The sequence below is a fragment of the Thunnus maccoyii genome, chromosome 21 (genome assembly GCF_910596095.1).
Source record: "Thunnus maccoyii chromosome 21, fThuMac1.1, whole genome shotgun sequence".
Lineage (NCBI taxonomy): Eukaryota > Metazoa > Chordata > Actinopteri > Scombriformes > Scombridae > Thunnus > Thunnus maccoyii.
This window is the reverse complement of record NC_056553.1, coordinates 4,211,450-4,224,200: the sequence shown is the minus strand read 5'-3', so window position 1 is coordinate 4,224,200 and position 12,751 is coordinate 4,211,450. Positions and strand designations below refer to the sequence as shown.

The window sequence follows — 12,751 nt, the reverse complement described above, 5'->3', positions numbered from 1 at the left end:
CTGATCAACATGTTTCACCATTTTCTGACATTTTATCGACCAAACAACTAAAATAATCAACAGATTATATGAATTATAATGAAAATAATTGTTAGTTTTAGCCCTAGTGTGCATGTGTAGGTATGTAGGTATGTGTCTGCATACCTGTGGGACAAAAAACAAACATGACGGGTTCTACATGATAAAAGCTTTTATACATAAAACATATGTGGAGTCACAGGTTTACAGTTGTGGTCAAAAGTTTACAGATGACATCGATGCTCAGTCTCGACCTCGTGTGCATGTACACAACCAGCGTTTAATACACTCGACTGTATAAAAAAAACACATAAAATACATAACAGTCAGTCTCTGTACAAGGTAATAATGTTTTATTTTTGGCTGTTTTGAGTAGAACTGAAACCCTGTTTGTGCCATTTTGGATAAAGTCCAGTGTTCTGTACATGTTCTGTTACGCTGATGTGTCTGTTAGCTGATATGATTCTTTTAACTGAATTTCACATATTATACAGAGTCCTCCCTCGGAAAAGTCTGGAAAACCTGCCAGGAAACGTTATTTCCCACCCATTTTCATTCAGTCGTTTATTTAATTTAACGGCAGTTGTGATAAGAAGGATTTCAAATAATTTCGTCCCACTCAGGTATAGACGAGTTTCAGATGCTTTTCCACCCTCTCAAGTGAAATTATAGCCGGAAACAGTGAAATTGAAGGCAGATTAAATCAGAAATACAGAACTATCGCCTTTCAGAGTCACATAGTGGTTGATTTCTGACTTTGGCAACAACCGCTACACATGAAAAATAACATAAACAATCAAATGGACCATCAAGATTCACATGAGCTACAGTAATATATATATATATATATATATATATATATATATATATATATATATATATTTCCTGAACTCCCAGATGAAGCTTTATCATCCCATTAGGACAGTAGGGAGGCTCGGGTAAATCTGAGGGGTCTTGAGATGATTAACAGGAAAGGAAAGCAGATAAACATATTTCTGATACACAATATTACATTTAATATTTTCAGAATTTTCTTCAAATATTTGTTGTTTTTTTTCTAGTGAATTACTGGATAATTTTACCAGTTTTGGCTATATAGTAACAAGGGAAAAAAGTAAAGTTTTGGTTGAACTGGTCACTACCAGTATGAAACCAGGGATCACAATTCATTTTGAATGATCTCATGTGTTTCCTATACGGAGCTCCAGGAGGCTGACGAGTTTCCCAGCTGGTCGTTTACATCAAACATAAACAGATCTGCCAAGTCTGCATCATATCATTTAAAAAAATAACTTCATGATTGTCAAATTCAGTGATTCTCCACCTCATGCTGTAATTTCTTTGGTTATCAATAAGATCAAATAACATATTACTAATATATCATTTTTGTGTCCTGTTTTTAAGCTTCATTGTGGTTTGATGCAGGCATGAACTTACTATTAAAGTTAATAGTTGTCTTTTTACCTCCAAAACTGATGTATTTTTGGAAGTTAAGCCTTCATTTTCAGCCTGTAGGTTGTTTTTATGATGTTTGATCATGTGAAATAGTCCAAACAGAAAAAAAAATGTTCTTGTAATTGGAGAAGTTTCCATTCTGCATGATATTGCAGGCACTGTTTCATGTGTGGATGGTTTGGAGTTGAGAGATGTTGGGAACCAGTGTGATAATACGTCTTCAATAAGAGTTCCTTCACCTCAGAAACTCAGTCCCTGCAGAAGCAAATGATATGTTCTGTAAAAGTGTCCTTGAGTTAGACTTCTGCATTCTGAGTCGCTCTGAATACGAGCCGCAGTTCTGTGTTATGGTCAGATCACGACGGTCTCGGTCTGCAGGATGGACTGGGCTCGGGATTTTCGGGGGGACTGGGAGGAGTTTTCGGCGCCGTTTCGGCTGAGTGACAGGGTGTGCTGCCTGTAGTCCCGCCCCACGTAACGCTTGAGAGACAGACTCCTCCACGTCCTCCTCAGCTCACTCTGGACCTTTTTGAAAAACACAAAAGCTCACGTCACGGGTCTGTGAGGCAGAAAATTATACTCATATTCATAAATACAGAAACCTGTGTGTGCAGGCTCACCTCGCTGTTGAGGAAACAGTAGAGGACCGCCACGATTAGACCCTAAAACACACACACATACAGCATCAGTTTGTGGTTATGCATGAAGAGTTTTCGATTTAAAAATGACAAGTACTGTGCCAACAAAAAGGCTTCTGGCATGAAACTAAAAATTACTTTTAATATAATTATTAGCTGCATATTTTGAAGCTTTTCACCTACAAAACATTTTAGAGGACATCTGCACTGCCAATGGAGCAACTGAGCATCAGATTAGGGCTGAAGTGAAGCCTTTATCAAATCTACACAACCCTATTTTCCCATCTTGTTGTATCTAAATGACTAATGGGGACAAATGCTTTTGAAACTGGTCCAGTATTGAGCTAGAGCGCTTCAGCCTGCAGCTGCGAAACAGGTTGCAATGTAATCATTTCCTGCAACAACTCAACTCTCACAAGATTTCAGAATGAGCGAGACTTGGTTATACATAATAACAAACAGACCGGATCAAGCAAAAGGTAAAGAAAAGTGTTTTATTTCTCTGGATGATCCTTTCTATAATGTTGTCAGACACTTATAATAACAGTCTGAGTCTGTCAGAAATCAAAATCAAGAACTTTTAGTGGACGCACATTGACGGGACGCTATTGCGCCGTCGGATTACACTGCAGCCTGTTTTGCAGCTGCCGGCTTTTCAAAAGTGACCTTCCTTACGCTGGTGGTTCTGTACCTGGAAGGATCCGAGGCCGAGGTCAAAGAAGATCTTGATGTGTCTCATGTTGTTATCAGTCGGCTCCATCATGTAGACAAACACCACGTAGTTCACCCCAAACAGAGGAATCAGCAGGAGGGTTGACTTCGCCAGACGCCTGCAAAACACACACACACACACACACACATAGTGCTGGATCACATCAAGTTTTTAATATGAAATGTGAATATCAGTGATATCTTTTATACACTTTTATCTAAAGTACATTTTTGACTTTGGATTTGTAATGTTTCAAATTGAGAGCGGCGTTTTGGGAGTGTACCTGTATTGTGATTGCTCGTTTCCTCCAACATCAGTGCAGCGCAGTTTCTGCACCAGGATGCGGATGATACTGATGAACAGAATGAAGTTAATCTTGTGGAGAAACACAGCAGAGAGACGGAAACATATTAGCAAACGTCACTTCTTCAACATCAGAAAGATCAGAATCTGTGACATTGCTAAGCAACAAAATATGTCTTGGTGATTTTAGGCTAATTTTAACAATTAGTATAAAGGCACAGTAAGTACTTTATACTTGTCAACAATGAATTAAAGCAGAGATGTGAATAGAAAAATAAATATCAGGATGTTTTATATGAAATGTTGAATGATTGAATCTGTTTTCAGATTTTATCCCTGTGACTGAGCAGCCATTAGACTTTTTATAAATGATTGTGTTGGATGGTAGAAGCACGGAGACATCACTAAAATAAAATAATAAGAGAGGTTCCCAGACGTACTGTATATGGAATAGGGAAGAGTGATTAAGTTTCAGCTAAAGTGAGGCATAGCAGGTGAAAAGGTTAAAGGTTAAAGAGGACATATCATGCATATTTCCAGGTCTGTATTTTTATTCTGGGGCTCTACTAGAATATATTTGCATGATTTCCTGTTGAAAAAACTCCTTATTTATCTTCTACTGGTCCTTTATTCAACCCCTCAGTTCAGCCTCTGTCTGAAACAGGCTGTTTTAGCTCCTGTCTCTTTAAGGCCCCGCCTCCTGATGAGCCCACTCTGTTCTGATTGGTCAGCTCCTGTAGGCTCCGGAGGCTACGTAAACAAACTAAAGTAGCAGGATTTTACTTCTTTTTCTCGTTCTCTAGTTGAAATATAAACTTCTCAAATACATCCGTACATGTTTGAGCCTGAATCTGATCCGAATAATGCAGAGTGGACAACGTGACCAACCTTAGCGAGAAAGACTAACAGACGGCTGTTTGTTCTGTAAGTTCACCTCAAATTTTGGAACTTTCATGTTCAAAATAGAGATCCAACATTATAATAGTATTTAAATAACAGAAAATCACAAAAAAACATGATATATCTATCTTCAAGATGTAATAGAATCCAAAATCTACTATATAACTTCTGTCAAAATATTCCAAACAATGATCAAAAACAACAACAAACAATTGCAGTATTTATGAAGTTGAAACAGGACATTTGAGAGAAATAATCCATCATAAAGAATAACTGCTTCAGTTAATAATATGTGCATTTTAAAATAAATACTGTGTTAGCAAAATAATGTGAATAACAAAATTAAGTCACGTTATTGAACTTTAGAACAGAGTTTCATCATGATAAGATGTCGGTGCGACAAACTGGCACAAAACTCACAATGACAGACGCCATGATGGGCCAGTTTAGCAGTCTGACGGGGACGGGGTCGTCGTTGGTCTCCCAACACCTGGAAACAAGGAAATCAATCAGTGAGGTTTTCACGAGTGTGTCAGTGTTTCTAAAAGCTGAGTTTATCTTTACTTGCTATATTAAGTTGTTCCAAATTGTATTTTGTTTACATGTTTAAGTGTTTTTTTCAATAACATGAGGAAGCCAGATTTTGATATCTACATTCTCATGTGTGGGATTCAGGTCTCTGTCTACAGGATTCACTTTTCAATTACTCAATAATGAGTAGATTGTCAGAAGATTAATCTGTAATTATTTTGATTATCAAATAAGTGTTTCAGTCACTTTTCCCGCAAAATGCCAAACATTTTCTGGTTCCAGCTTCTCATATTTGACAATTTGCTGTTTTGTTTTTCTCATATATGACAGTGAATTGAATATCTGAAGGTTTCAGACTGTTAGTCAGACAGAACAAGTAAATAGAGGACGTCACTGTGGCCTCTCAGAAATTGTGAATGCAATTTTAATCACCATTTTTTAACATTTCATAGACTAAACAATTAACTAAATAATTGAGATTAATCCATAATAAAAAAGAATCCTTATCTGCAGCACAAATCAAAATAATAAAGTTTTTTTGTCAGAAAACTTTGTATGTCAGAGAAATCTACTTACAGTGGAAGTGATGGGGGACAAAATCCACAGTCCTCCTTCTGTGCAAAAATGTATTTAAAAGTTTATCTGAAGCTAATATGAAGCTTCAGCGTCCAAATGAGTCAAATCAAGTAGATATCTTTCAACGTTACAGTCTTTTTAGTGCCAAAGTCCCTCTTTTTGTTACTATACTTCCACCTGCAGCTCAACAGGGAAACACTGTCTGAGGAAACGCAAAGAGGGAGTTTGATGCTAAAAAAACTGTAAATGTGTCAGATATCCACTTGATATGACTAACTCAGACTGCTGAAGCCTCATTTAAGCTTCAGATAAATGTTTAAATGCATTAAATGACTGGGTGGACACCATTGTGAACCTATCCTTTAAATTGTAGGAGCATGTAATTCTTCAAATTACTGAAGAGAATGAAAATCACCCAAAGTGGATGTACACAGTTTTAATCTGATGTGAAGTCTGTTTTTTTTTTTCAGTTTTAAAACCAGCATCAGAAGAAAACTATCTTTATGAATCCTGGCTGTGCTGCTGGAGGCCACTAGAGGCTGACAGTCTTCTTGTTTATTCAAATATCACACTTTGCTCACATTGCTGCCAGAGCAGGAGGTGCAGACTCACCTTGTGTCCTCGAGCTTTATCCTACATATAACCCAGGCCACCGTGAATACAAAAGGGATTCCTGAGAGAGGGAGAGAGAGAGAGAGAGAGAGAGAGAGAGAGAGAGAGAGAGAGAGAGAGAGAGGAGAAAGTCTGTTTAGATTCTCGGTCTACCAGACACTGAACATCTTCATGAGGTGCCACACAGGAAATATGATGTCTACGCACAGATACACACATGTACATTAAACAGCCGGGGCTGGATGGTGATGCATTAGGGAGGAAGTGTTGGTAAAGTGGTGATGGATGGTGGAAGGAGGTGTCACATGGCAGCGGCTGAGGCAGAACGGAACTGAGCGAACGCAGAGGCCAAGAGACTGTTTATGACCCGGCTTTTCTTTAAATACTGTACACTGGTCCACTTCACCAGCGTGACGCACTGTTCGTCGCTCTGTCTGTTGCTCTGTCTGTACTGTATGTGGGCGTTGACGTGTGAAGTTTTGTGCAAGAAAGGCTACAACTGCATTTCATTGTGCAATCCTGTATAAGATTACAGCTTTTTCTCTGAAAATGACGCTATGAGAGCGCTGAGAGTGAACCAGAACAGTAAAGTTGTAGCCGGACAGATAAACAATGCGCTGAAACTCACTATAAAGCTCCGTAAAGCCGAGAGGAGCTGCAGAGTCGCTGATAATTCTCTGTAGGTTCATCACTACGAGCCACAACCAACACATTACACACTGACAAAGCAGCCTCTTGACATCCACCCTTTTTTTAAAAAATGTTGGCATACCCAAATGGAAAAGCTTATAACAGAAGAACTGAAAGGCCAAAATGTATTAGACTTCATTTGAAAGGTGACATCTTCTAGTTTCTGGAAATGTGCTTGTTTAGCACATCAGTCCAAATATGGCTCAAAAAAGTGTTTTTGGTCCTCGTCTATAATGAGTCATATTTTGAATAATAATAACTAGGACATGCTTTATGCCAGAACTATGCAAGTCACCACATACCTTCTACATCTGGTCAACCACATCTGTATAAAATCCCAGACCTCTAGGTCTAACCTTATGGGAGCTACAGAGTTTTTAGTTTGTGGTGTCACTGGTGTCCCCAAACTTCTCCAAAACATCTCAAAGTGGCCAAATTGTGCCAATTGGTCATTACTGCGTGATGCTAAGCCGCTTACAACTGGCTTAAGCAGGTAACTGGTGACCTGGTGGATGTTAAGAGGTTACTGTATGTCATTTAGGAAAGAGAGAAAATTCTGGTGACAATCAGTACAGTTTATGTGCTGCTTTAAGTCCAGTAGTCTGACCTCCTCGCTCATGTTTTCAGATCATTTTTATTCAAGTCAACACTAAACTGGCTAAATATCTTCTTACTTCTCTGCACAATTTTACATCATAGCCAATATCAGCAGTGTGCATTGCTATTTGTCATTGCAAAATATGTGAAAGTTACTTCATGAATTCAAACATTTGTACAATTTCATATTTTTGAGAAAGACGAGATGTAGTCATGTCACTGCATCTCCAAATTTCAGTTATAACATCTTTTTTCTTTTTTGTTTCAAGTTTCAAGGTTGGAAAAGAAATTTATTCCACTAATTTTATACACATTTCCTCAAAAGTCAGCCTGGTATATTTGGTATCTTAGAAAACTTGGGAATCTCAATCAGAAATTAAAATAAAGTTGACTGACCTGCCGCCAAAGTCCTACTTGCCTCAGTGCAGAGGGTTTTAACTTGGTGGGGGGAAATGTTTAGGGATGATGATCAAAACTAAGAACAAATAAGAGCCAGGTTGGCGTCCTACCCCAGCCGATGAGCATGTACATGGACAGGCGGATGGAGTAGTTGTGGATGACGAGCAGCAGCGTGTGCAGGTAGAGACCCTCCACCAACAACCAGAAGAAGTTGGCCATGACGAAGCAGTTGAAGAACACCAGACTGGCTTTACAGCCCACCTGAAACAACAACATCATTTATTACAACAGTTCAAGCTGAATGTAGTGACGTGAAATAGGATGGTCTGTTTAAATAGTTTTATCTTGTATATTCTGTTTTCTTTTGTATTTATCTGATGTTTTTATACTTATACATTATGTTGTGTTCATGTGTTTTTTGTGCCCTTCTAGGAACTAATTATTCAACAGATTAATTTAATGAAGAGTTCAAGAAGATGACTGACTCCATGTTTAATTCAACATCATTCTGTCCATATATGAGTGATTTCTGGAGGAGGATCACCATAAAATAAATCATCTGGGAACCATGAATGTTTGTACCAAACTTTGCTCCAATCTATCCAGAGGATGTTGAGAAATATCACAGAATGAGGGAAAACTTTGACCTGCTGGTGGCACTAAAGGAAAGGTCAGAGGGTCACCAAAATCAGTATTGATCCTCTGGGGAACATGAATGTAGACCAAAGTGGTGGAGCAACTGACTAAAAAGTTTACAACTAAAACAATAAGTGATATGGCTGCAATTTTTTACATTTTTCATATTGTTAACAAATCTGTAACTTGTGTATACGTGCATCTATGAATGTGGATGTATCCTGTATGGATGTCTTTCATGTAGACATGTTGTGGATGTGTTCTGTATTTATGTATCTATGTATTCATGTAAGGCTCTGTACAGAATGTGGCAACAAATTTCCTTGAAGGACAATAAAGAATCTATATATCTATCTATCTAGTATTGTATTGTATGTGTATCCAAAGCCTGATATATCTTATTCCTCTGCGCCGTTGACGTTGGCACGTTGTTTTCCTATAACTAACTATTAAAAACACGTCAGTGAGTCACACCGCTGCGCTGGGTGACATGTTCCTTCATCATGAAGAATTTGGTTATGTTAGTTTGTTTAGAAACGGCTCCAAAGACTAATAACAGCGATCACGTTTTCAGTCTCTGGATAATAGCTCTGTGTAAGGCAGACGCCACTGAGCATGTGCGGGAACGTGGCTTCACTAGCTTGTTGTGCTACAACCTCTTGACCTTTTAATTTTCTTAAAGAACTTCAGTACGAATAGTATTAGTCTATGAAGCCATTTCTCAACAAACTAATGCGTCCAAACTCTTTGTAAATGTAGGAAGAGTTTGCAGAGTTTTTGCACAAGGTCTACAGCACAGAGTAATAAGCTATATCAAGCTTTGGATAATTGTGTTTTCAGGAATTATATCCATCATATTGTATGAGAACTTCAACAGTAATAGAAAAGTTGACGGTAAAAGTCCTTTTAAATATAGTAAAAGTAAAAGTGTGTGTGTGTGTGTGTGTTTGTGTGTGAGGTCACCAGTGAGGGTTGAGTGCCGCAGTCTGTGTTTTCTTCATCGGGGAAGTCGTCTGAGAAGAGCAGAGTGTCTTTAGTCAGCACGGTCACGGCTCGCAGCATGAACGACACAAACAAGTTCAGATGGATGTAGTTCCTCGTGCAATGGAGCCTCCTACACACACACACACACACACACACACACACACACACACAGAAGAATGTTAAGAAGTGTGTTTACAGACGGTGTCAGAGTGTGAATCAATCCAGTGATGGATGTGGTATCTAAACACACTGATAGCAGCCGAGTGAACAGCTGGAGCCGATCCAGGCCGAGCTGCAGCGTTCATCAGTCTCCCACGTTTCTACAACAAACTGTTATCACCCCCACCACAACATGTAGCGTATAGGTTTATATTATATATGCAGAGTTATCCTAAACATAACCTCAGTTAATATATCCAGAGTTATTTCTGCATGTTCTGCAGACAAATACTGATGTGTTTGTCAGTAAATGTCAGATGATTGCACGCACAGTGTCGTCTATTGTCGTGAATGTTTATTAAAATTGATCTTCTGCATAGAAATACAAGACTTACAGAGGTTAAGTCTGTATTTAACTTCACTTGGAGGAGAAATATATGTATCTTGTAGATACATAGATAGAAAAAGACTAATATAAGTACAATTACACAGGGATAAAACATACGCAGTAAGAAAAACAGGAGCATTCAAAAACATTGTCCACATTGAGTTTCCTATCTTCCCTCCACACACACAGTTTAAAGACTCGACTCACTGGTTTAACTGGTGTGGTTGTGTGACTGGTGGGCAGGGTGGAAAGGTGAGTGTTATGTGTTTACCTGAACAAACAGATGATGATGGTGCTGGTGAGCAGAGTGATGAAGGACAAGCTGTGACCCAGAGTAGACAGAATCTTTACCACCCTGTAGAAGACCAGCTGGACACACAAACACAGGAAATACATTAAATAAGATTAATTGAATATTAAATGTAGAATAAGAATCATTAAATGTGGAATCTGAGCCTTGTTATTGTATATTTTTTATTTTACTTGATTGAATCATCATTTGTTGAATTAAGTTTGTTTCTATTGATGATATTTAACAGAAGCAGTTATGGTAAGTTATTATTTGTTCAAAATATATAAATCAGTGTATACATATATAAATGAAATATAAATAAAATAATCTGGTTTGCAGTTGTACTTTCGGTGAAGGCAGGAAATGAAAGGAGGCGCTGCTTTCTGCTTTTTAAATTTAAACATAATTAGATTTTTATTTGCATAAAGTCAATTTAACTTCTTAAAACCAAATAATAAATGAATAAATAAAGATGTAACATTATACTCATGTCCCGCAGGCCCAACAGGTCCCAATGTATCAAATATTTATTATATCATTATATTATATTATATTATATTATATTATATTATATTATATTATATATGCTCAAAATATACACATTCACACTATTGTCCTTCAAAGGTTCATTTATGATACAGAGCAGGTGTGAAGATGGACGAAGCAAGAACAGGAACATATAAACCCCAAAACTCTTCATAATAAACCGACCTGCAGAGAACCACCACAGAATAAACATGAATACAACTCAAACACCCAAACAACACTACAATCTCTCATCTGCGTCAAACAAAACCAAAAACCCCAAAAACACAAAAACCCCCAAAACACAAAAACCCCAGAAACACAGAGTCTATGACAGGAAGTCTGTGGGAGGAATGTTTACAAGGTGGTGTCTCAAAAACTAAAACAACTTAAAACATGGGACCAATAGCGCCACCATGTGGTCAGTTATTACATGTTTTTGTAACATGTTTTTGTATGTATTAAAACAATATTTGCACAGTGTGTTCCTTACACAATGCTGATTCCACTGATAGAGGCCACATCCATTTACACCTGGAAATAATATCCACCATTTAGGATTTTTTGCTTCTGTTGGCACATATTTCATCTCATCCTCACCAAACTTGGTAAATATCATATTTAGGTGACCCTGAACAAAACTCATTTCAGGTTATCACTTGCTGTTTGTCTGTAATTGGTTGCCAAACTTTTGAAGGTGTGGATGATGCCTGTAACGGGTCAGAACTCTTCAATCCTAAATTGGATTGCAACTAAATTTGGGAATGTTGAACATAAAGCCGAACTGCACAAGTGTGTGACATTTAATATAATTCTACCCAAAATAAAGTAACATTATAAGATGATATTTCTGTAATTCTGTTAAAAATGAAACTTGGTACAGAGGTTCTCCATGAGAATCTGCACCACATACTGAATCATGACACCAACAGCTCCACCCTGTGGTCATGAGTGAAGCACCACCATACTACTTATTAACTGCCATATCTCTTAAATATAATATACCATGGTGACAGAATTCTGCAAGTTATACTGATGGGGATGCTGAACAAGTGTGTTGTATTTGCAGCAATGCTTTGCAAGTTATTTCAGCTCTCAGCATTTTCTGCAGGAAATGCATTTCTAGTTTTATTTAGTGTAGTGATATTTGTATATATTTTTGATCATTCACACACACACACACACACAACTCATTGTGTGTGTATTTGTGAGCTACTTGTGTTGTTTTTGTCATTTATTTGATAGCTGCTGAAACACTGAAATTTCCCTTGGGGATAAATAAAGAACTTTATCTATTTAAGCATTTATTTGTATGTTTATTTGAGTAATTAATGATCTCTGAATTGATTTTTTTTTTTTTTTAACAAATTCTGATCATAGAGAAAAAGTAGAGTAGAAAAAGAAAAACATCATCCTGACTGAAGAGCTTCTGTTATTTTTTGTTGTTGTTTTGTTTTTAGAGTGGAGAAAATCTTTAAGAATAAGAGCGTGGTCAGAATCTAGTCTGTTTAAAAAAAATCACTAACGCTCCTCAGACTCTTAAGCTTGACACACAGCAGGGGATCTGGACCGTGAAGATGTGTGTGTGTGTCTGTGTGTGTGTGTGTGTGTGTGTGTGTGTGTGAGAACGTCGGTGCCTGGCGTTCATCGCTCTCCCATCATCTATAAACAACATTCCCCATGTATGACACACCATCTGGCAATTAACTGGACACACACAGAACATATATACATTTAGACACACATGAGCCTTTTCACATACTGTTAAACACATGTTTAAATGCATGTAAACAAGCAGCTTTACAGTCACAATAACACATCACTTACACGTACAAATTAACAAATTCATATAAAAATAACACAGACACACACAAGTGGAAAGTCTTGAACATCCACTTATCCAGCTGTTGTACTTAAGTATCATCTTGAGACGCTGTCTGGTGTTTCATGTAAAGATTTCCATGTTTGGAGACTTTCTACATTTCTGTGTCTTCATCTTTCTTGCCTTATTTTACTCCCTTCGTCCCTCCACGCCCACTTTCATTTGTCTTCTTCTTCTTCTTTCTGTCTTCTTTTCTTTTGCTCTGTCCATGTTTCAGTATTTCTTTTCTCCTTTCCTCTTTGCTTTGTTTTGTTTTTGCACGTCCATGTTTTCTTATTTCTTTCCATCTTTCTTTACTTCCTTTGCTCCTTTCTTCTGTTTTCCTCACCTTTTCTTCCTGCTTTAGTCTTTTCTTCCTTCTTTCTGTCAGTCTTGATAATGTTCTTGATGATGTTCTTCTAGACAATGATTCCTTTTTAATTTTGATTCTGTATATTTCTTAACTTTTACATAA

The 12,751-nt window shown here is 37.5% G+C and overlaps 1 protein-coding gene across 4 annotated transcripts in view; it reads right to left on the bottom strand.

The window, feature by feature from the left end:
- Window positions 1-203: 203 nt before the first annotated feature.
- The window catches only part of LOC121888104 (vasoactive intestinal polypeptide receptor 2-like), a 47,015-nt gene continuing 34,467 nt past the window's right edge, over window positions 204-12,751 (bottom strand). For all 4 annotated transcript variants that reach the window (XM_042399428.1, XM_042399429.1, XM_042399427.1 and 1 more), the window contains 9 exons: window positions 9,870-9,967; window positions 9,031-9,181; window positions 7,542-7,692; window positions 5,746-5,806; window positions 4,447-4,516; window positions 3,107-3,198; window positions 2,803-2,941; window positions 2,094-2,135; window positions 204-1,998 (listed from right to left, as the gene is read on the bottom strand). In XM_042399428.1, coding sequence (XP_042255362.1) covers window positions 1,825-1,998; window positions 2,094-2,135; window positions 2,803-2,941; window positions 3,107-3,198; window positions 4,447-4,516; window positions 5,746-5,806; window positions 7,542-7,692; window positions 9,031-9,181; window positions 9,870-9,967 — 978 coding nt within the window. In that variant the 3' untranslated portion in view covers window positions 204-1,824. The remainder of the gene's footprint in view (window positions 1,999-2,093; window positions 2,136-2,802; window positions 2,942-3,106; window positions 3,199-4,446; window positions 4,517-5,745; window positions 5,807-7,541; window positions 7,693-9,030; window positions 9,182-9,869; window positions 9,968-12,751) is intronic.